The following is a 24,909-nucleotide window of genomic DNA, read 5'->3' as shown; positions in this document are numbered from 1 at the left end:
CCCAAATAATGGAAACAGTTGACTGGTCTCTACTGATATAGCCAGTAATAGAACGTCCAGAGCTTCAATGATCTCTACAGATTGTGTAGCAAATATTTATAATAAAAATCAACTATAATGATATTACATACCCTAGGTAAGTGCATTTTTAAAATCTGGTAATAGGTGTTACACACAACATCTTAACACTTAGGCCCCTCAGTGAAGTGGAAACTAAACCTTTAAGGCCTACTTTTCCCCTGCCAGCAATGGACTGGAAAGCTCAGGAGGTAAAAGAGCAAAACCCATGTATTTAAATGTAATCACCAGCCTATGTCTCTTGACAGCAAATAATGTCGAATTATTTGATAAAAGAAAGGCAGGCATTTTTAAGTTTAGAATTGATCCTGCAATGTTCCAGGAGAGGAAATACAAACCAGGTGATATTTCCATCACCTCCTGGACCAACTCTAAGTGACTATTTAAAAGATACATTTAAGATACAGGAATCTTGTGATGCGTCATTCATAATACAGTTTACTGGCCAGCAGGGTTGGTCAATACTTGCAACTGGGATGGACAGATACCAACCCTATCAATCAAAACTTGTCCTTCCCTTACTGCCTGTAGGTGTTTAGCTTGCCTTTCATTAGGAAGAAAATTTACTTTATCCCCCATGTATTTGGGTATATCTGCTGGTGTTCGCGGGGGAGCTCCTGATGATGTTCTCCAGAACCTCCTTGACTAAGCGACATGTGGATAAAGTCAATCATTTGAATCCAAACCTGAAAGTAGGGAAAACCTTTTGTAGGTAAGGAAAGCGAAAAGTTCTTGTGGAGCTACTTCAGGGTGAAGGTCACCACCTCTAACTATCTCCCTATGACCATTAAAGTTGCCCAGAGGGGGCGTGTCCTTCTGCCCAGCTCCTGCAATTCTTGCTCTCACTCGCCAGCTGCGAGGGGGGCACCCCCTCACCTTGGCTGGCATCAGCATAGAAGAAACCTGCACGGGTGCACAACTAATGTAATGCCTTGTTACTTAGCTGGACAACGATTTCTCCACTCCTTCTTACAAACCAGGCACATTGGCCAATATGGACACATAGGGGTAAGCTTCCAGGGGTCAGGTTTAATGTAACCAGGCAACCCCCTCATCCCGATCTGGCCTCTGATTGTCAGCCTCTCTTGCCATACTCGTGGAGTTTCTCTCTCCATCCCCTGACCTCCGCCCTGGATATCGAACCCTCTGGTAACAAGCAATGGTCTGCATTCCCTTGGGCAATCATGGTTGATGTACCTGCAGGAGGGTTAGTGTTTACAACAGTTTAGCTGACACTGAACAACAACTGTTGGCAAATAAACTACCTACAGGAAGGGGGGAGGGGGGCTCTAGGGGGATTGTCCCTGGTGGTACTCGTCAATGGGGAAGGGATCAGACACTACCTGTTTAACAGTTATTGTTTCTTTCAGGCTCCTCATGGCAGCCTCAATTGCACCCAAATGTTAGTACATAGGCTCTCCCTCACCATCATTAAAGCCCTTTCACACCAGGCCTGCATTCTTTCATCGGATATGTCAATGGGCTCTCCACTCAGTGCACCCTTCTTCACTAGGTTCATGGTACACAAACTCTGCCTAAGGAGACACAGCTGCCCTTTTCCTTTTACCTAATGTCCCTGTAGGTGTCACAGGGCCAGCCAGGAGTATTGGCAGGCTTGGTTCAGGATGTGGCCCAAAAGGGATCGCCTCCTTCTCCAGCAAGACCGCAGGCACCTCAGGATACAGGCTGGACTCATATCTCACTGGTGGGCTGGAGAATTCAGCTCCTGAAGCACATCCTGTCAATGAGCTGATCGCGGCTCTTGTTTCGCACGCAGTGGACCTCGTATGCCGCAGGGACAAGGATAGTCGGCACTCCACCAGATGTATTTCTTTAGTGACTAGATTCATTGCTCTTTTGAAAACCCATCCAAAGATCTTCTCAGAAGCGTCTTGGGCCGCTTTCTACTGCTCTCCTTTTCTCCATAAGGGACCCGCCCAAGAAAAAGGGGAAGAATTTGACCTTTAGTCCTGTTAAACCTGCTTGTCTTATTTTAGACAGAAATACAGCACCAGTTGGAGTGGGCTATGAAAGGGCTGGAAGTGGAGGAAGTAGAGGCGTATACACCGTAAATGATAAATTATATATAAATTATATAGATAGCGCCCCCCACGGAGCAGCTCGGAGTGGTACTAACCGTCACTTGCTTCCTCCCCAGGTCTGTTTAGAAGCCGCCGTCTCCACTCACAACTGTGCCATTTCTCTATGTGTTCTGTATTCTGCTTAGGCTCCAAGCAGACTCAGCACCCGGCGGTCTGCTCCATGCTTTTTTTTCCAGCTACCTGCAGCCGCAGCACTGCAACACTGCCTAGCACCCGTGCATGCCCGTCTCCACAAGCAGACCAGCACAGCGGTGGCAGACGAAAACAGCAGAAGCAGGGAGGCCAGAATAGGAGTGGCTTGAGTTGAGAGCAGCACAATGATATCTCTGCCACAATTTACCAACTGTCATCTGCTACCTTGAAGGAACCATGGACTGTTTTAAGGTGGTTGGGACCGTGAGTGCGGCCACAGAGGTTTTCCCGGCCTTTTCCAGACGTAGGCTGGCCCTGCGAGATCCCCCAGTAAACTCCCAGCGGACTCCTAAACTGGCTTGGCATCTGCTGTGCCATTTAAAGATCTTGCCCGGTGGCTCACAACCAGGGAAATGCTGTGACGATTCAGACAACTTCAGAGATGAATGCCACCAGGCATAGAATCTATACTTATATAGAATATATATACGATGATCCAGCAAAGATTGTGGGTGTCAGTGGGTGTGGAAATGTATTCAGATTCAGGGCAGAACCAGAACTGGGTCAGAAGGCATATTTGGTGCCGATGCTGAACTCACCATCGCTAACCCAGCTGGAGGCCTCTGTAGAACAGGTGAGACCAAAGGCAGATGATGAAACCAGTAAGGTGACAAAGATGAGAAGCATGACATCTTTAAATGCAGAGATCTGTTGTACATCTCCAATGGACAATGAAATTCTGATTGCTTTTGGAATCTGTTGCAGAATTGGTTTCTCGGTTTGGAACTGGGAAAGATACCACGGAGGACCTTGACTCCTTTGCAAAGTGTCTGACGTAGAGTGGGGAGGCAGGGGTGAGGCCGGTTTGGATTTCTTGTGCTTCGTCTTTGACTTGGACTCACCCAAAAGCATGCAGTGCGATTAACATCTGTTGAAGAACTGACCCCAGTAATGGGAGCAGGTCCGAGTTCGAGACTTTAAGTGGGAACAATCTTTGTTTGATTTCTGGCGATGTTCGGCGGCATACAGCTTAATTTTGCTGTCCCGGATTGCCTTCAAATTGTTCAGTAGTTTTAATGTCACACGGGCAAACCCATAGATCACTAGTGACCTGGGGTATTATAGCTAATGCAGTGTAAAAGCAGTGGTCCCTAATGGTCCAATAAATCATAAAATAAAAAACAGAGAATGAATTACGATGACACAGTGCATGCCAGTTTCTAAAACGTGCTCAGTGCTCTCCTAAATGTGTTACACAAGTGTATTAAAAGTGTGGATAAAATATACAAGAACAGCATGGCGTGTTAATACAGGATAAAAAGTATTTTTAAGGGTCCCGCCACAGCTGACAATGTTTCGTTCCAGTCAGAGCTATGGGATCATCACCAAGACTGAACGGTGGAGCCGAGGCTACAGCTGAAATTAGTAAAAAAAAGAAGGTAAGAAAAGAAAGACCAATATATAGGGCTAAAGAACCTTATTCAGAACTTGCATATATTTAAAGGTCAGAAACTGCTCCCTAGACATTGTGCCTGTGTGAGTGCAGAGAAATGGAGCGAGTGAAAGCAAGCAAAATGGATTACCTTAGTAGGGAGTCTGAAAAAATGTCCCGTGATAATGCCATATGCATAATGTATTCGGGATGTATGTACTACATGGCGGTGCCAGTAAAGTTACAGCGCACACCATTCAAGGAGCGCATGGATGGAACGCCATGGGCAGTTACTAGAATAGGTTCCTGTAGATGGCCTTATGAAGTCGCCATCGTAAAAGGTTGTCTGTCTAGTTCAAATTCTGCTCAATTGGAGCGGATGGCTGCAATTCCGAAAAAGCTATCTCTGCCTAGAAGTGGGAGCGCAAAAATATGAAGGCAGGGGCAGTAAAATCAAGGAAAGACTAATCTGTTAGAGTTAGAGCGGTGGCCATCTTTAAGTGGACAGTCAAAATGGAGTGTAAATGGAATGTGAGGAAAACAAGTAGGACCTACGAGAGAGGTCTGTCTACATCAACATCTCCTTAATAGGCGCAGAAGACTGCAATCCGGATGAAGCAAACTCGGCCTAGAAGTGGTTGTGCAAAAACGTGCAGCATGAAGGGTAAATGGAACCTCGATATTTTAAGGCAGGCGAAAAGGCCTTTAAAAAAAAGATGAAGCAAAAAAACTACTAAAACAGGGGGCAGGTAGAATTGAGAAGATAGAAAAATAAAGGAGAAAGATTTGGACTAATGATTCATAATCAACGCAATCATACTGAACAATAAAAACAATCAATGTAAAAAAACCTGCATAAAGGACAAATAAGTCTTTTAGGGGGACACATTAGGGCTGATCAGGATGCCACCACAACCCAAAAGTATTGCAAAATGTCTGATACTTTAATTCCGTGGGGCAATGCCGGAAATTCATATTCAACACAAGTCTTTGTAGATACTGCACGTGAAGAACTATGAACGCCTGGAGTTCTCACTGCAATCAGCATATCAGTGATGTCCAGAACTCTTGTCTGTTTAATCTGGATTTCATAGGGCCTCATTACAATGCCGGTTGGACCAACCGTCCATCCGCTGAGGCCGGGAAGCTTGTCCCTGCCATTTTACGATGCACATATCCCGGAATATTTCGCTGCAAATGTGTACAAAACTCACAGAAAACATGCGATATGTACCCACCTGCATAACATATGTGGGGATATGCCTTGTGCACCTCGTACCCATTGTTGGAATGAGGCAGAATGTGCACAGTCCAGTGAATGGGAATGCATACTGCAGAAGGACGTACCTTGATTCTGGTGCCCACAGGATCATTGTCATTGGGGCTCAGTTTCCGAGGGGGGATCTGGAGCAAAGGATCCACAGCGGAGACTGCTGGAGAGAAGCGGATTGGGGCGAGTATGCACCCCAAATCCTTTGTTTCTGATGACTCGAGGCAACCGGTCGAACCACCACATTTGGGTCAACGGAAACCCATATATCGGCGGTCGGAGATCCCCGTTCAGCTCTATGGATGTAGTCTGTCTCTCAAACCACCATCTCTGCGGTCGGAGAATAGCTGTCAGAGTCAGTATTTTTTCAGTGGTCGGTCGAAGTACACACAGCATGCATTGTAATCCGGCAGGCGGATCAACAGCTTCCAAAGAGACCTTTGACGGTCTGACAGCATCCGAAAGGACTGCGGAAGCCAGTCTGACAGGCATCATAATCAGCCCCATAATGTCCATTCTCAGAAGTTCTCTCAATTCTTACCTATTAAGGAGATTATCTCCAAAAATGTACCACCTCTGTCAGGGACAGAAACAGTCAAATCACCTGCCATCTGATGTCACCTTGTCTGGGGCTATGTTCAATATAATGCAAGAACAATGGTGCAATTAGGGCTTTGCATCTGATCTTGCATTTGTGTTTACAAATGCAGATTTTGATTTTTGTGCAGTCTGACTGATATAAAGCGAGTTACAAGGGCACACAGTAATTTGCCATTAGCAACATTATATGTGTTGCAACTGGAGAATCTCTTGCGAGGCGCAGTCATATTATTGTGGTAAACAACTTTGTCTCGATAGTTAGGAAATATACAACACTATTTCCATATTTGTAAAGTCCCATCCCAGGTGGAATGCCCCAGTGGCGGTGACAGTGATCGGCGTTCTCTCCCTTGGCAGAGCCAAACGGACAAGGTGGTCTTTCACATTTTTACCTTTTATGTATGCAAACTTTGGAAGCTCCAATGCAAGGACTCCAGCTGTCAGTACTTTCCAGTGTTTCCTAATACATTTAGAGACAAAATTCGAGGCTGAGGAAACTGTGTTGGACATACTAGTCTCTCTGATTTTTGATTAGTCTGTCAGGCAAATTAAGTGTCCCTAGGTGAATACCAAAGCTCTTTTTGCTGAGTGTTTTACAAAGCCAACAGGATAGCCTCACACCAAGAGTTTATCAGTTAGAATCTCGGCCTCTCTAAAGAAATCCACCTACTTCTTACAATTGTGACAGATTCTCAGAACCTGGCTGTAAGACAATGAGTCCCAAAGCATGCGCGGATGATAACTTTTATAGGAATGGAAGGTGTTATTTTCTGTAGGTTTTCAATATAGAGTAGTATGAAGTTAATTTTCTTCCACCTTTAAAATTAAGTCAAGAAACGGAATTTTAACATTACTATAGTGGTACAGAATGAATTTAAGGCCATTTTAAGTTTTGGTCCAGCGAGATCTGGAACTGAATGAGAAAGGAATATGTCCCTTCCCAAATGAGAAAAATATCGGCAATATACATTTTCCAAAACAGGACCTGGTTTCTAAACAGATTTGCAGGGGCCAAGATGGTAGAGGTTCTCCATATATAAATTAGCAGAGTTAGGCATGACTCCGCACCCACAGATGTGCCCTTGGTCAGAAAAAAGAATTCATTGTCAAAACGGAAGTAGCTCCAGGTTAATGCCAATTCAAGTATGGAAATAAGGAATGGTGTGGGTACCTGGTGTGGCTTAGTTCTTGTGTAGAGGAGATTCTTTAAGACACTGATACACTCGTCCTGCGGTGTATTGGCATAGAGTGATTCAATTTCAAGTGTGGTAAGTAAACTGGAAGGGCATGCTCTTTATCAGGTTGGTAAAACGCATGCTGTCACAGATGTAACAGTCAGTCAGGGAGGTGAAAGGTTTAATAAAGAAATCAATGTATTCACCAATGGGTTCAAGACCAGAGCTGCAACCGGAGAGAATGGGCTTCCCAGGAGGTTTGCTGGCATTCGAGGGACGCAGAAGACTAATCCCTGGCCCACCTTTGCTGGTTAGAAGTCGAAAAACAGGCCGGGCTACCAGACTCAACATACAAGATCTTGAGGTAAGCTTTGGAGGCATTAAAACTAGAAGAAACTTGGCGTCTGCCCATGACTTATTCCGCCTTCAAACTGATAATCAAGAAAGCAGTCAAACAAACATCACTACTCATGGATAAAGCAGCAGTGGCTGGCAAAAGCCACACCTGGATCGTTTTGCCGTCATATACCTACCTAAAACTTCAGGATTATTTGAAAGAATGCTTCAGGGACCACTACAAAAGGAAATTAAGCCTTTTAAGGCTGGGTTGCTTCTCGTCCAAAGACCTCAATCCCAAATGGCTACGGTTGTGGGCAACACCCGATTTCCGCCTCTGTGGCAACGGCACAGAGTCTTTACTGCACCGTATATGCATATGCCCGGCACTTCAAAATCTAAGAAAAACGCTTCTTCGATCTCTTCTAAGAGAAGCCCAGGGGAGAACTTGCAGGGCGGCGGTGAGATAAGATGCCTAAGTGGATCTTGGATAGAACTCTCATGTAAAACCATAACATTTTTGAATCTCGCCGCCATAGAGCTGGAAAAAAGGGCAGCATCCAAAGAGGTCTCTGGACAATAGGCCAGGATTTGGCAGGCCACAGACCTTTCCACTCTCTTCCCCATTTCTCCAAACGGTTGTCTTTATGTATCATGAGTTAAAAATAACGAGCCTCTTGTTTGAACTACCATTATTCTTTTATACTTATTATTTTTTTCCCTTTCAACATGAGTCAAAATTAACGTGTCCCCAGCAAGAACTCACATCATTCGTTTTATTCTTTTCCTTTTAGACCTTTTTCCCGCTACTTTTGTATAGCATGATATTAATTCTTAACTTGATTTAAAGTTGGTTTTGTGTTGTTTTATGATGTAAATACCGCTTGCATGGTTGTAAGCCCACCCTTTTATGATTTTTTAAAATCAAATAAAGTATCATTTACCAGCTGGCATTCTTGACTTTTGGGAGGGTTTAGATGACCAGTGTTCCAGAGTTGTTTACATGTAAATACTTACATTTATTGGCACCTAGGTACCCAGCCTCTTTTGCTACAGTTGTGATTTTAAGAATTTGTAATTGGATGCCTTGAATGCGCTCTCTTTGAGTCTTTGATAAGGATTTCAAATTGGACAGATGGTGGTGGATCTCAGATTTTATGAGGCACTTTATCCTGCAAAACGATTCCTCCACCTTTGTAAGCAGGTGGAATAATCAATGAAGTATCTATCGCTTTTGAGCTTTGGGGGTGCTGAGCATTCTAGAGAAATATGTATGGAGTAAAAATACTCTTGTGCTGAAAAAATTGAAATATTTTAACACTAATCTTTCAAATGGAATATTCTCTGTAGGGGAAATGCTCCAGGGTGGCCTTAAACGTGTTGTATCCAATATGGAAGTGGACGGTCTCCCCTCAAAAAAAGGCCTTCAGGTGTATTTTGCAAAATGATCTAAATGATTGAGTCTTCAATTTAAAAAAATGTTGTCTTTCCGTGGGAACAAACGATCAACCTTTACTTAACTGAGAAACTTCAGTAGAAGATTAAATGGGCACCGTCTGTGGATTGATCCAGCTTGTGGAAATGGTCCCCATTGGTAATAATTCAGTTATGTTTGTCTGTCAATGGTGTGTTGCAGAGCCATCTTTGACCCCTTGTTCTCCCCCAGCCTTCGTTGAGTGGACACAAATGGCCCTTTTCTTAAAAAAATAAATAATAATAATCAAGTTTCCCTATGGGGTTTGAAGACCTACTCATCAACTCAGCAGTGTTAGAACGATCTGCTGAGTCTTCTGAGGTCTCTTTGAAAAATTTACAAATTTACGTTGTCTGTTGAAGCGCCCCCAAGGGCGACTGTAACTGGTATTTCTATTGGTTCTTTTAAGGTAGTAGTCGAAAGCTGAATATAGATATGCGCTTTCGATTCGGTGATTTTCTCTATCTTTTGTAACCTTAGTGACTTTCTTGGCTTGCTCTATGTGATTAAATGCATGTTTCGTATACTCAAGAATGGTTTTTGCATTAGAGATTGTATAAGATTCTCTTATGTTTCTCTAGCACTTAAATTTCCTCTAGGAGTTTTTTTAATGTTTTAGTGCTGAATCAATACCCATCACCATCCAGTGACTGGAACAGGTAGTGCCATTATGGCTGAACCCGTGTTATTACTTCTTATTCACAGTAAGTACACCTCGAACGATCTTTACTTGTAGTCCAACTGGGATGACGTCATCAGCTTTAAGGTATTTTCTTTATCATATTACTAATTAACTGCATACAGGTGTATTATTGCTTGCATTTTTCAAATTATTTTAGCCGTAGCAGCAGCCACGGCCGCTGCAGGTAAGAGCGTTGAAACTGGCTGGGGGAGGGGACGGATTCGAGAGATGACTACAAGGGAATATTCAATAAATAATGAATTTCCCCTTGTGGGCGTCTCTTGAAACCCCCCCAGCCGGCCCCACCGCTCTTACCTGCAAGAGCAGCGGCTGGGTTGCAGTATCGGCTGTACTACCTGTGAACAAAGATGGCCTGTAAGAATTTTTGGGCTGTAGTCCTCTGTTTAAGTTGGGGGTGAAATCTGACATAATAACTACATCTGACAGGAAAAAGTGGAAAGGGTTACTGAACTACAATTGATAACATAAATACATCAGGGTACACTCCCTGCATGACTTGGAGTCATGGCCCGGCAGTATATACCAAAGGCTTACCTCATGGAGATCTATTTGTTTGTTTGCAACAGTTCCTAGGAGCCTTACAGCCTGTAGTCTTTGGAGGTGACCTTTGCCATACACACTACAAAAATCTTTTGAGAGGAAATCTTGGTCAACTGATGAGAAGAAAAGAGGAATTAACTACAGATCTGTATGTGAAGGCGCAGAAAGAAAGCAACTGACATCAGTGTGAATAGGTGGCACCTATGTTGACCAAAAGGATCAATTCCGGCGTACAGCAAAGTAGAAAAAGTCGCATGGCACCATCTATTGGTGCTTAGGGGCTATGTTGAAAAAATCTTCTAGATCCAGTCTAGTGCCTGAGGATATTCATGAGGAATCTGTGATTGGAAGTATCCATCAGAATCAACTTTAGAACATTATAGGAACACCCAGTCCAAATTGGATTTAAACCCAATGGAAGTATGAATATGTGGTAGTATGAAAAAATATAAACTATCTGAGCATGCAGTGGTTCTTGAACTGAATACAGCTAAAGGCTTTAACACAGTCAAATAGTAAGACATGTCAGCCATTCTAGACGAAAGGGTCCACTGTACTAATTTTTGGGGACAGGGGATTTTTCCTCATTAGATATTGACCACAGGAGAAAAACTCAAAAACAGGAAAGGAGGAGGAAGAGAAAGACAGAAAAGCGGGCACAAAGGCTGAAAGCAGGGACCGGCCAACTGTGAGATAAAGGGGTAGTGGGTTTCTGGTACTGGATTGTAGAGGCCCGAGAGGAATTCAACAATACGCAGCCTTGGCATTTGATAGACAGATTTTTAATAGCAGAGCTTAAGGTACCAGAAATCATCTGTTTACAATTAAGCAATGGAAAAGCCAATATATATGTATATATCCCCTATGTGTCAGAAGAGATGCTTCAGTCAGAGGTGTTAGATAGTATCAACATGGGAAGGCAAAATTTTGTTTTATCCAGACGAGATCCTGTTTTTGATGGTGTTAATGATGGTGGTATTGCGCACCTTCATATACATAGGTACTATTAGAGATTAGACTTGAAGAAAATAAACCATCACCGTCAAAAGAAGAACTGTCACTTATGTTTAATAGATATGCTCTGGGAGATCAGTGGTACCCAGCTGCGCTATGTTGCGCAGCTCCGATTAATCACTTACCACAACATAATCAATTAGTATTAGGGTCATAGAAAGTAGCTATGAGAAAATTACATTATGATGCTAGATTAGACGGGCCAGAAAGCATTATCGACAAATACTGGATCGAAGGCACTGAGGGACCTGCAAAAATGTGAAAAATGGGAAGTGTTGAGAATCCTGGGAGATGTAAGGGGTTTCAATTAACAACTGCTGCAATAAGAGTATAATCTAAAATAGGTAGAGGTATTCTGAAACTTGCAAATTAGGCATGCGTTGAGGAAACACACCTTGATCACATACGGAACATCTTTGAAACATGAAGTGTTCTTTGAAGTTCAAACCAGGAGTCTGTAAATCCAAAAACTCTGATTGCCACCACCCAAGGACATCTAAACAAAATGACACCTCAGCAGGTGTCAGATCTGGGGGATCATGATGATACCGAACAGCAGGAAACTTTACAATATCCCCAAGTAGTAACCATTATGCAAGGATTCACACTAATTAAATAAACTTTTTTACATTGGGTGGACACTGATCTGTGCCTCAGAGGCTGTGGGGGCAGGGTAGATTATTTCGTACTATAAAACTCTGTCTCAATTTAAGAAACTTCTGGGAACAAGTAGGTATTTTTTTCGTCATTGGAAGCAGAAAACATCTGGATTGAAGGGCCAAAGTCTATGGTGTTGGGAGAAGGCAGAAAGAAATACAGAGTCACATTATATCAACATGTTTCTCACTTCACTTAATAGCTCCCTACTCATCCGTCACAGCATGGAGTTAAAATATGAACTGATGCACATTTTCCCCAAAAATAAGTCTATGAAGGAAGGGAGTCTAAAATAATACATACAATGAATTCCGGGGTGCCGGGTTACAAACACAGGTTACAGTCTTCGAGGGAAATGGGCAATGTTGACTTTAAAAAGGAGATAAGAAATCTATGTAGTATCAGCTGCAGGGTTAAATTTATTTTATATCCAGGTTTGTTATATGCGATTTGCAGTGCCAAGAACCATTTGGTACTACTGTTGTGCCTTTAGTGTATTCTTCTTTCATAAATTCTGCGTCTTGGAATATGTTGCTAAATAAATTGCTTATTTACAAGAGGTATGGACAATGAGGTAGCAAGGAAACAGATCTTTGCTGGGTATTTCAAGTTTGTTCTACTAGAAATATCACTGCAAGAACAGTACTTTCAATCCCTTAACAGGGGAGACTCCCCCATCCCACAAGTAATGAGCCTTTTTTTGATGTCTGAGGAAATTCATTATCATTATTGATTTTTCCATAAAAGGTATCAAGGCCAAATATACACCCCTTTCCCCCCATGTTGGGGATTCTGAAGCTACTCAGTTTGTTGGGTCCCATGTAGGGAAGCAAGAAAATAACCAATATTTAGCAACATTTTGTTTTACTAGATACAGGCGAGTGTCTAGATCCCACAGCATTTCATTACCCAGAATGCGCTGTAAACCTCAACCTTTGGCTAAAACCACATGATTTTTCTCAGATTTTTGTGAAGTAAAGTCCAGGAATCTGCGGAGATCAACAAAATTCCTGCCACCCAGAGTTTCCAGACTTCTCCGGATAAAAACGGTACACAATCTCTCTCCCACAGGGTAGAAAGACTGTTGGGGCCGTCAGGTCATGGTGTCATGGCCCTATGCCACGGCAGGTTGCCCCACTCCATTCTTTTTTCTCTACATAATCCCTGGTGTAGTTGTCTTTTTGACTTCCCAGGTAGGACAGATTAGGGGTAAACCACAGCCCCAATCAGCCTGCCCATGGGGCGGGGGTCAGAATGTCTGTTGGGGCCTTTAGGGAATGGGGCACTGCCCGATGCTGTGTGTTGCTCGTCACAGTGTGAAAAAATGGTAATCATCTGTTACAAAGGAGGCTCTTCCCTTGTGGGCCAAGATTACAGAAAAAAGTTTTGTTGCAAGTACCAATAGGATTTTCAGCACGTATGCAGAGGACAAGATGTTCATGTACCCCGAAACGTGTAGGGCAATAAAGCCTTGTTCTCAGCATTTAAGATGCTAGGCTATATCACCTTGGTGTGGGGAACTTTACTTTCCAGGCTCTTGTTAGCCTGCAGCACAGGTGAACTATCCTTCCTTCCTTCAGAAACGTGTGTTAACTGAAAACGTTTGCGTAAAATCCCTCAACCTGGCCTTTCTTTACTTCATGGCTGTCCTGGAAAAGGGAAAGTTATTTATAAGACTATTTGTATTGTAACTTCCTCAAAACATTATCATACTGTCCTATTCAGATCCAATTGCTTTTTAAAATGATCTGTTGAAGCTCCAGTTCAATAAATCATTGTAAAATTGGGCTCTGGCTCTGCTTGGTGTTTGAAATACATGCCAATTGTTCACAGCTGCAGAACTCATTATCCCGCAGATCCTCAGCCCATAAGCTAAAGGGTAAAGAAGAAAAACTTTGAAAGTGCATACAAAGAAATAACCCAACAAGCTACTGCATATTTCTTAATCTGTAAATCATCAGAGCCAGTTAAAGTCAGATTTTGTTGGTGTGTGATACCACTGAACCAACAGAGAGAAATGTTTTCGAAAGTTTAGAAGGCCTTTAGGGCAGGAGACCACCACTAAAGTTTAACAGATACACCTGTGAGTTAACAGGGCTCCAATGAACCCTAGACAAATGACACCCTCCAAATGAGTGTGAGTTATGCATGTGAAATTGTCTATTGGAATGACATACTTCAGAGGATTAAGGCATACCAATATGCAGAAATCAAATGAAAATAAAAGTTCATTCAATAAGCAAATTCAAACGCAGTTGATGGAGAATATGGCAGTCACCTAACTGCTATTAAAATGTGCGCAGAAGGTACATTTAATTTAGGGAGAATAAAAACGTGGCAAGCATAGATTTAACAATAACCTTGGTTGAAGTCATACAGAATGTTGGACTTACTCTTTCTAGATCTTGCCTAAGGTGTGTAAAGAGTTTCAGACGTCGGTAGAGTACATCCTGCTCTTGTTGAGCTAAGTTGTCCACCTCATCTGTCTTAGGTGACATAAGTGGTTTGTTAAAGTTAGCCTTCCTTTTAAGCTTCCAGTACTGGTAGATGAAATCAACTAGTAACTCCTTTAAGTCAAGGTTCTCAGCCACCTCCGAAGGTTTGACAAGTTCGTAGAATTCCTCCTCTAACTGCTGGAGCTTTTGTTTCCTCAATGTTACTTTTTCCAAGTCCACTTTAGTTTGTTGATCAGTTTCTAGCAAGGAGGCATGAGCAGCTGGTTTTGGGAGACGACAGTCCTCTGGTTTTGTTGTTCCACTACTGTGATCGATGCAGAAGGACTTGAACTTCACCTCATCATTCTCTGCTAAAATAGTTCGCATTTCAAGATTGTTGTCAAATGCACATGTTACGTGAAATGCAGTGATACAGAAAGGCATGGAACACTAAGGGGGAAAAGAGACAAAGCATAATATGAGTAACTCTACATGGTGATGTAAACAATTATAGGCCAAGCAATAAGCATGGAGAAGGTCAATTATCAGACTACTTTCCCTTGCATTGTAAGGAATAGACAACCTTATTGGGTAAACTACACACTAGGTATTTTAATAAGAGAAATCACCTGTGAAAAAGTCTCAACTCTTCTATCCTCCCCGATGGTAAACATTAAAATCAATGCAATAGTATTAGTCAGGTTGGTAAGTGAAAGGAGGTCCTTCTCCCTTCCTACATAAATGGTTGGGACTAGACTGCACAGAACAGAACAACCTGCTGAAAAACTTGAAAATGGAGACCTTGATTTCTGCCCATGCACCACTAACTCCCAAGTCATAACTTTTCATACACGTAAGACTGGAGTATGATATGAGTTGCATATGGAGATGGCTAAGAATAACCACAAAAGTAAACATTTGCTATCCTTCCAACCTGCTCTGGCTCCATCACAAATGGTCAAGAACTTAATTATACAATTAAAAAAGGCTGATTCAAGCCTCTGGGAAAAGAAAATGCCTACACCTTGACATTAATGCTTAAAGAAAGCATGAGTGGCCCTTATTGTTGGTCCGGAAATACATGTGATGACCAAGTGCATTTGAAAAGCCATCAATGCTAAAGCGGAATGCTCATGAAGTCTCAGAGGATTTGGGGTCCCCTTAGCACTGCAATTGCAGCTTTTCAAGCCTTGTTGCCTGGGGTTCGCCAACTCTTGATAAATTATCTGAAACCTTAAAGGAATGTGTTCTCTTTAACCCCTTCCATGCTCATGACTAGCTCAGCTCGTCATGAGGCACACTGGAGCTGTGCTTATGACAAGGTGATCTTGTCATGAAATAATGCCTTTCGAGCTTTTCCAGCACAGGAGGGGAAAAGCCATAGCAGCCAAGGTGTTAAGTAGAATATCGTGGCTCTGGACACATTCAAACTCTGAACAAATAAGTACATCAGAGTAGAATTCAATTACAACTTTAAGATTTAAAGAAGTTACTGAATGACCACTGTGATATGGAAGACAACGTAATGTCAATCAGAACAAGAAGCCTGAAGATAACCTCCTATTAATGTTGACTGCAATCAATACACCCTCAGAGAAAACCATCATATTTCAGCAGCAAGAAGGTCCTTTCTCTAAGAAACTTCACCAAAGAAGACTCTCCAGTTCCCTAACTAAGGAATATCACTTCCACCTTGCCCACGCAGGTGCATTTTGGACCATAGAGCGTCTGAATGTTTTAAGCTTCTTTAAAATTAAGGGAACCACATGGAAGGTGCTTTACATGGCAAAATTCCCGTTCATAATCATAGTTTCCCAGTGGTCCTCAAAGGGTGAACTTCTTCAACAAGAATTCATTCTTTGTACTAATCATAGGTCCTTGAGATCACTTAGAAATCTCTTCTTTGTAGCTAGAACAATTAATATCCAGCTCTACTCTAACAATTTACTAATCCTGGCCAGAAATCCAAACTTGTAGTCAAATTATTCTCAAATTAAATCATTTTGTATCGTTATCAAAATATAGGAAAAATCAATCCAAAACAAAGGTAATTCTATGTCAGGACTAGAGGCGAGGATTATGCCTTCTCTCTTCACTTTGGCAATATCAACAGAACACAACTACGTTTCCCATGAACCCTTGGGAAAACTGCAGTACAAAGAAAATGTCTGATCAGGAAACAGTCCTGTGTACTCCAATTAGGGACATTCCAACCCAAACACAGGCCATCTACGCTGGTCCTTTATCTTCTTTCTTCGCTGCTGCGCAGCCGAGATAACTGCCTTTTTTAAATCTGCTTGATTTACTTTTTTCTTACACTGTTACTGATGGTATTTTTTGTATGTGAGCATGCACGTGTTATCGTGGCTCTGACATGTTACTTTATGGTTTCTTTATCTCCTTGTAATTGTTTTAATTTTGTTGGAGCAGCGTTGCCGCGCGTTCCTTACTTCTGTGAAGTGCTTGCGCAATTAGTTTTAGGAGCGTTTTCTGCTCCTACATGGCTTTCACCTGGTGTGGCTCGACGCAGACCTCCCGCTGCCAAGGGGCGTTGGAGGCAGCGGGACTCAGTGCACGTTTGAATTCCTGAGGGGAACGTGCGGCGCGCCGTAGTCCTTCGAGCATTCCGGCCTGAGGGGCGAGACGCCTCTGTGGTTGTAACTGATCATACAGCCTCAAGCTATTTATGCAGATCGTACTTTTCTACGCTCTGCTGCCAGAGAGCACAATTATTTACCGGCAGCAGAGTCTGTATTAATGTGAAAAAAAGGCATGGTTGTGGGTCTGTATAAATCAGGCTTCTGACACCTATTGGGGACGATACCCAGGCCGGTCTTTCTACTAGAGCGCTAATTACACCAGGCTTTTTCTGTGCCCCAGGGCTTAGACCTGTGAATCAGCGAGATCCTCGCACCACAATTTAGGCTGCCACCCAGTCCCCATAAGGTAACACCTTCTAACAAGCATTAGAAATGCAATAGATCTCGCAGCATTAGAGTTAGTGCTTTTAGAATTGTTAATAGTTTTTTTGTTGTAAATTTTTTTTTTTTTTTTTTTTTTTAGGCAATGCAAAAGAATTACAAATCCAAAAATCAATAAGCAAATGTAAAAGCTTTAACTAAAAATCCTGCGAGACCTATAGCACTGTGTGAGGGTGAGTGGTTGAGGGTGAGTGAGGGTGGGGGTGAGTGAGGAGTTGAGTGTGAGTGAGGTGTTGAGGGTGAGTGAGTTGTTGAGGGTGAGTGTGAGTGAGAGTGAGTGTGGGTGAGGATGAGAGAGTGTTATTGTCATTTAGGGTGAGGTGTTGAGTGTGGATGAGGGTGAGGGTGAGGTGTTGAGGATGAGTGAGGATGAGTGAGGGTGAGTGTAGGGTCGAGGGTGAGTGAGGGTGATTGAGGGTGAGTGAGTGTGAGTTATTGTGAGTGAGGATGAGTGAGGGTGAGTGAGGGTGAGGGTGAGTCATAGTGAGTGAGGGTGAGGTGTTGTGGGTGAGGTGTTGAGGGTGAGGTGTTGATGGTGAGGTGTTGAGGATGAGGTGTTGAGGGTGAGGTCTTGCGTGTTATTGAGTGTGAGTGAGTGAGGGTGAGGTGTTGAGGGTGAGTGAGTGACGGTGAGGTGTTGAGAGTGAGTGAGTTAGAGGTGTTGAGGGTGAGGATTTGAGGGTGAGGGTGTGAGGTGTTGAGGGTGAGTGAGGGGAAGGGTGATTGTGGTATTGAGAGTTAGTGAGGGTGATGTGTTGAGTGTTATAGATGGTGAGGTGTTGAGGGTGAGTGAGGGTGAGGGTGAGTGAGGGGGACTGTGAGGCGTTGAGGATGAGTGAGGTGTTTAGGGTGAAGTGTTGAGGGTGTGGGTGAGGAATTGAGGGTGAGGGAGGGTGATTGTGGGTGAATGTTTGAGGGTGAGTGATTGAGGGTGAGGTGTTGAGGCTGATGTTTTGTGGGTGAGTGAGGGAGGGTGAGATGTTGATGGTCATTGAATTTGAGGTGTTTGTTGAGGCGTTGAGGGTGAGTGAAGTTGTGTGTTGTTGAGTGAGGATGAGTGAGAGTGAGGGTGAGTGAGTAGTTGCGGGTGAGGTGTTGAGGGTAATTCAGGGTGAGGGTGGCTGAGGTGTTGAGGGTGAGGTGTTGAGTGTGAGTGAGGGGTTGAGGGTGACTGAGTGTGAGTGAGGGTGTGCAGTTGAAGGGGAGGCGTTGAAGGTGAGTGAGGGTGAGTGAATGAGGGTAAGGTGTTGAGGGTGAGTGAGTGATGTTGAGGTGTTGAGGGTGGGTGAATGAGGTTGATTTTTTGAGTGTGAGGCATTGAGCGTGAGTGAGTGAGGGTGGTGTGTTGACTGTGAGGTGTTGAGGGTGAGGTGTTGAGGTTGAGCTGTTGAGGATGAGTGTTGCTGCTAGTTGTTGAGTGCGGATTATTGAGAGTGAGTGTGAGTGAGGTGTTGAGGGTGAGGTGTTGATGGTGAGGTGTTGAGGGTGAGCTGTTGAGGGTGAGTGTTGTTGATAGTTGTTGAGTGTGGATGTTCGAGAGTGATTGTGAGTGAGGTGTTGAGGGTGAGGTGTTGAAGGTGAGGTGTTGAGGGCGAGGCGTAGAGGGTGAGTGAGGGTGAGGGTGAGTGAGGGTGATGTGTTGAGGGTGAGTGAGGGTGAGTGAGGGTGAGGGTGAGTGGTAGGGAGATAAGTGTGAGGATGAGTGAGGGTGAGGATGAGGGTGAGAGTTTGAGGGTGAGTGATGGTGAGTGTTTGAGTCTTAGTGAGGGTGAGATGTTTCGGGTGGGTGAGGGGGGTGTGTGAGAGTGTGTGTGTGAGTGGTGTGAGTGTTAAGGTTGTTGTGTATGAGGGCTGTTAGTATGAGGGATTTGAGGGTGAGGGGGTGAGTGTGAGTGTGATGGGAGGGTAGGCATAGTGAGTGATGTTGAGGGGGTAAGGGAGTGTAAGGGAGAGTGAGGGTGAGACTGAGCGGGGGTGAGCGGGTGAGTGAGGGAGTGTTTGAGAGTGTAAGTGAGGGAGTGTGTGAGGTGTTGTGTGAGAGCGTGAGTGATGGGGTGTGTGAGGTGTGTGTGAGAGTGTGTGTGAGAATGTGAGTGTGTGTTAGGGTGAATGAGGGTGAATGAGGGGGTGTGTGGGGGGTGAGGGTGGGGTGTTGAGGGAGTGAGTTTTAGTGTGTGAGTGCTGATGTAGAGGGGATGAGTGTGAGGGGGTGAGTGTTAAGGGGTGTGAGGGGGTGTGGATGAGTGAAGTTGTTTGCGTGATAGTGTTTCAAGTGTTGTGAGTGTGATAGTGTTGTGCTTTTTTTTAGGGGAGCGTGTTTGTGTGAGGGTAAAATTTTTGAGGCTGAGGGGGTGTGTGTGTGTGAGCGTTATTGAGGGTGTGTGTGGAGTTGTTTTTTAGAGTGTGTCTGAAGGTGTTTGACGGTGTGTGAGGGTGAGGTTGTGTGAGTGTGAATTTCAGTAATTGGGATTGAGTGGGTGTGTGAGGGTGATGGGGTGTGAGGGTGAGGAGGTGTGAGTGTGTGAGTGTGAGTGTGAGTAAGTGTGTGTGAGGGTGAAGGTGTGTGAGGGTGTATGAGGGAGATGTTGTGTTAGCGTTATTGCGGGGGTGTGAAAGAGTGTGATTTTTTTTTTGTGTGAAGGTGATGTTATGAGTGTGTGTCTATGTTAATCGTAACAAAGTAATGTGCTGTTTAGTAATAAAATGTGTCACATGTCCCCTTTGTATGACTTCTGTCTAATGTGTATAGTAGTATGTAATGTACGTGTGTATGTATTGTAGTAAGTGTGTTATTTTGTGTTAACGTGTATGTGGAGTCCCTTTTTTATTTTTATGTTAAAATGGCCGACGTATTGCGTCACGTCGACGTCTGCTCTGTTTAGCGGTCTAGTTTTTTTTTGACTTGTGTGTGTTTTGTGTTTACGTTTTTTTTTAGCCAATCGGAGCGCGACGTTTTTGACGTAGCGTTCCGATTTGCATACGTCAACTGTGGAATTCCCCATAGATCGAGAATGTTGGTGCGCGGAAGGCGTGTTCTTGTTCCTGTGGTGTTGCTGCGTCGTTTGACAGGTAAGAATGTAATTCTAAGTTTTTTTAAATGTAATGTACAGTAGTCTATATAGTATGTTAAAGTTAATTACTTTCGAAATGTATTTATTTCGCTCGTAATATTTGGAAATGTTTGTAATGTAACGTAAACTTCTGTTTTGTATTTGCGATATGTAAAGCATATGTATTGTTAAACTGTAATGTAAAGTATTAATGTTTTTTTTGCGGTAATTAGACGTACAAAAGGTGTTTGTTTAATTTTCACGTGCTAAATGTGTTTGATAATATATTGATGTAAGTTGTGTTTGCATTATTTATTTGATATGTTTTGTTAAACAGTAATGGAATGTATTTTTTTGCCTTATTTGGTAATTTGACGTTCAAAAGGTGTTTGTTTAATTGAAAGTGCTAAATGTGTTTTAATATATTGATGTAAGTGGTTTTTGCATTATCTATGTATGTGATGCTGAAGTAGCCGGATAATTTGTTAGTGACGTAGTTGAAGTATGAATTGAAAGTTTGTGTATTTGCTGACTGTCGTATTTTTAGCAATGTATGAACGACATGTACAGTGAAGCAATGTGTTATTCGTTAGGTTTTTGCGACTAAATAGTTCTAAGTTCGTAATATGTTTCTTCTATTCGACCAAATTCTGTCAGGATAAATGCTTTTGTGATATGCGTATCTATTTTTGTGTAACTGTAGACTATTGTATTGAATGTGTCCCATTTTCCGGATTTTTCTTTCTAGTTTGTTTCCCTGCAAAAAATTTGACAGTTTCGGAATGTGTTTTTTTGTCGTCATATTTTATTTTTCTTTCATGGAATTCCGTGTGAAGAAGTGCTATTGTTGTATGCGTCCGGTTTTTGTTGGTGTAAATGTTGACTAATGTCTATAATCCGTCCCATTCTCCGGATGAATAGTGATTGTTTATTGTCCGGCGAAAAAGTTGCCTGTTTCACTGGTGTCTTTGTACATCCTCGTCCTCCCTTACTGACACATATTTATAATTGTTTCCTTTGTGTATTATAGTTGTAATATCGTACGAATTAGATATAATTGTTGGCCCGAAGACTCATTAACATCCTTGCATCCTTTTAGGTCAATTATGTTTTTTTTTGTTTGTGTCTAACATATCTGCAGCAGTACTCGTTCGACCCCATTGTTTTCCGTTCTGAAATTTTGTTATGTATAAGAAAAAGGGGTAACATTCGTAAAATTTCTGCGTGGGTGAATGCAGCAGAGTGGGTGAATGCTGCAGAGTGGGTGAATGCTGCAGATGGGTGAGGAGTTGAGGGTGATTGAGGATGAGTGTTGAATGAGTAGTTGTGGATGAGGTGTTGATGTTAAGGGTGAGTTAGTGTTACGGGATGATGGTGTGATGGTGAGGGTGAATGATGGTGTGCGAGTGTGAGTTAGTGAGACTTTTAGAGAATGTGTGTGGGTGTGTGCGGAAGTGTAATTCTTTGTGAGGCCGTGTGTGTGTGAGGGTGGTGTTGTGTGAGTGTTGGAGCATGTGCAGGTTTTTTTTAGTGGTCATTCAGGTGAGTGTGGGTGAGTGTGAAAGAGGGTGTGGTGTTAAGGGTGAGTGAGCGTGATTGAATTTGAGGGTGTTAGTGAGTGTAGATGTGTGTGAAGTGTTGATGGTGAGTGAGGGTGAGGGTAAGGTGTTGTGGGTTAGTGAGGGTGAGGTGTTGAGTGTTATTGAGGGTGAGTTGTTGACGTTGATTGAAGTGGTGCGTGATTGCGGGTAAGATTGCGAGGGTGAGTGTGTGTGACTGAGGGTGAGGGCTTGATGTTGAGTGAGGGTGAGTGATGGTGAGGGTGAGTGAGGGTGTGGATTTGTGGGTGAGGTGTTGAGGGTGAAGTTAGTGAGGGTGATTTGTTGAGGGTGAGGGTATGAGGGTCAATGAGGGTGAGGTTTTGAGGGTGAGTGAGGGTGATGTAGTGAGTTAGCACTATGATGTTTTATATTCGTCTGACTTTGCTTAGTTGTGTGTTTTTTAAACCGTATGTGAATTTTTTCACCGTGATGCATTTTATTGTGTGTGTGTCTTGTTGTAGTGAAATTTCTTATGTATGCAAATTTTATGTTCTATTTGTGTTTTTTCTTTTTTTATATTTTCTTTATTTCAGGCAATGAGCTTCTCCGATTGACAGGTAATGACAATTAAATTTGCAAATTATGAAAGAGTGTCTTTGTGACTTTGATACTTGTTTTTATGCATTTTCTTATTGTAAATCTAATGTAATTATAGTTTTATGTTTTTGTGCTCGCATTAACTTTCTGACTTTGTTCTTGCATTAGAGTGTTTTTGTGCATTTTCATAATGTCTGCCATTTCGGTGTATTTGTTGCCATGGATTGAGTTAGGTTTTGCCGTACGTGTTTTTTGTTCGCTCTTAGCTTGTATTTAGTATTTGTCTCGTCCAAGGTATCCCTGAAGTCCATTTCTGCAGCACCGAGCAATAGCACATTATTAACATTTGGCACCCCCACAGTACCATTGCGCAACATCACATTATCACTTTTGCCCACTACAGCCGTATTTAGTACACCCCTAGTCTCATTTAGATATAGTACTGCAGTACCGTACATCTGCAAAGCATGCTTTTTTTGCTGTAATTGTGTGTTGAAGGTAAAAAAAAATGTACTAAAGCGTGCACTTCTGGCTGGTGGTGTGTGTGACTGTTGAAAGCGTGGACTGATGCATGTTTGTGTGCATGTATGCATGTTGAAAGGATGCACTGCTGACTGATGTGTGTGTACGCCTGGTGAAAGTGGGCATTGCTATCTATTGGTGTATGTGCCTGTTAAAAGAGCACATGTTTTTATTGTATGACATTTGCCTGTTGAGTAATGCTGTAGTGGTAATGAGTGGTGCTTTGGTGTTAAATGTTTCTGTGTGGTTGTAGTGTGATAGTGTTTTTTTGTTGAATGATACTGTTTTGTTGGTCTAGAGTGATGTTGGTGTGTTGCTGAGTGATGTTAGTGTGGTGCTTAGTAATGCTGTTGTTGTGATGTGTTGTTCTGTGCTAGTGATGAGTGGTGCTGTGTTGGTGTTTAATAATTACCAGCACAGCATATCTCAGCACCACAACAGTTGCACTTCTCCCAACAATGGCATCACTGATGTCCACAAATGCAACACCTAGCAATTCCACTTTATCATTCTGCACCCCCACAGTACCATTGAGCAACAATACAGCATCACTCTGCCCCACCACAGCCCCATTTAGCTCTCGAACAGTGCCATTCATACATACTACAGCTGTAATGATGACTTGTGTATATACACCTTGTGATAGAGTCCATTGATGTGTGTGTGTGTGTGCTTCTTCAAAGAATCTATTTTTGTTTATTATGAAGTTTGTCTGCTGAGTAATGCTGTAGTGGTGATGAGTGGTGCTGTTGTGGTAATTGTGTTTGTGTGTAGTTGTAGTGTGATAGTGTGTTGTTGTTGAATGATGCTGTTGTGGTGGGGCAGAGTGATGTTGGTGTGTTGCTGAGTGATGTTAGTGTGGTGCTTAGTAATGCTGTTGTTGTGAAGTGTTTTTCTGTGCTAGTGATGATTGGTGCTGTGTTGGTGTTTAATAATTACCAGCACAGCATATCTCAGCACCACAACAGTTGCACTTCTCCCAACAACGCCATCACTGATGTCCACGAATGCAACGCGCAGCAATACCACTTTATCTTTCTGCACCCCCACAGTACCATTGAGCAACAACTCCGCATCACCCTGCACTACCACATGTGTTGTTTACACAACAACAGTGTCATTTATACCTACTACAGCAGTACTGATGACTGTTATGTGTGTATGCCTGGTGAAAGTTCCCATTGATAGCTGTTGTTGTGTGTGACTGTTAAAAGCGTTCAAGTTTTTATTGTATGACCTTTGTCTGCTGAGTCATGCTGTGGTGGTGATTAGTGGTGCTGTGGTGGTAAGTTTTTGTGTCGTTGTAGTGTGATAGTGTGTTGATGGTGAGTGTGGGTGAGGTGTTGAGTGTGAGGGGATGATGGTGTGATGGTGACTGTGTGAGGGTGAGGGTGAGTGATTGTTGGCGAGGGTGAGGCTCTGAGTCTTATTGAGAATGTGAGTGGGTGTGCGAGGATGTGTTAGATTGTGTGAGTGTGTGAGTGTGGATGTGTGTGAGGGTGGGGTTGTGTGAGCGTGTGGGCATGTGAGTGTGTGGTAGAGGTTATGAAGTTGATTGAGGGTGTGTGAGTGTGTGAGGGTGAGTGAGTATGTGTGATGTTGAGGATGTGAAGGTGTGTGAAGGTGGGGCTCGTTGAGGATGCCTGAGTGTAATTGAGGGTAAAGCGTTGAGGGTGAGTGAGGGTGAGGTGTTGAGGCTCACTAAGGGTGAGGGTGGGTGAGCGTTAGTGAGCGAGGGTGATTGAGTTGATGAGGGTGATGTGTTGATGTTGAGTGAGGGTGATCTGTTGTGGTTGAGTCAGGGTGAGTAGTTGAGGGTCAGTGAGGATGAGGGTGAGTGAGGGTGAGGTGATGAGGGTGAGGGCCTGAGGGTGAGTGAGGGAGTCTGATTGTGGTTGACTTTTTGAGGCTGTGGGTGAGTAAGGGTGAGGTGTTGAGGGTGATGGGCTGAGGCTGAATGAGGGTGAGGTGTTGAGGGTGAATGAGTGTGAGGGTGAGTGAATTTGAGGGTGATGTTTTGTGGGTGAGTGCGGGTGATTGATGGTGAATGACGTTGAGGGTGATTGAGGGTGAGTGGATGATTGTGTGAGGGTGAGGGTGAGTGATTGTGTGTTAGGGTGAGGGTGTGAGTCTTATTCAGAATGTGTGTGGGTGTATGTGGATGTGTGAGTGTGTGAGTGTGCGTGTGTAAGGGTGGGTGGTTTGTGATGTTGGGGCATGTGATGGTGTGGTTGAATTCATGATGTAGAGTGAGGGTGTTTGAGGGTGAG

At 43.2% G+C, this 24,909-nt stretch overlaps 1 protein-coding gene across 3 annotated transcripts in view; it reads right to left on the bottom strand.

The window, feature by feature from the left end:
- JADE2 (jade family PHD finger 2) overlaps nucleotides 1–24,909 on the bottom strand; it is a 523,571-nt gene that overhangs the window by 171,709 nt on the left and 326,953 nt on the right. For 2 of the 3 annotated variants that reach the window (XM_086931489.1, XM_086931490.1), the window contains exon 9: nucleotides 13,907–14,398. The exons of the other annotated variant lie outside the window; for it this stretch is intronic. In XM_086931489.1, coding sequence (XP_086787615.1) covers nucleotides 13,907–14,398 — 492 coding nt within the window. The remainder of the gene's footprint in view (nucleotides 1–13,906; nucleotides 14,399–24,909) is intronic. 3 annotated transcript variants of the gene reach the window in all.

Source organism: Lissotriton vulgaris, chromosome 7, assembly GCF_964263255.1.
Source record: "Lissotriton vulgaris chromosome 7, aLisVul1.2, whole genome shotgun sequence".
Lineage (NCBI taxonomy): Eukaryota > Metazoa > Chordata > Amphibia > Caudata > Salamandridae > Lissotriton > Lissotriton vulgaris.
Note: the sequence above shows the minus strand (reverse complement) of the source record. Positions and strands in the feature narration are given on the sequence as shown.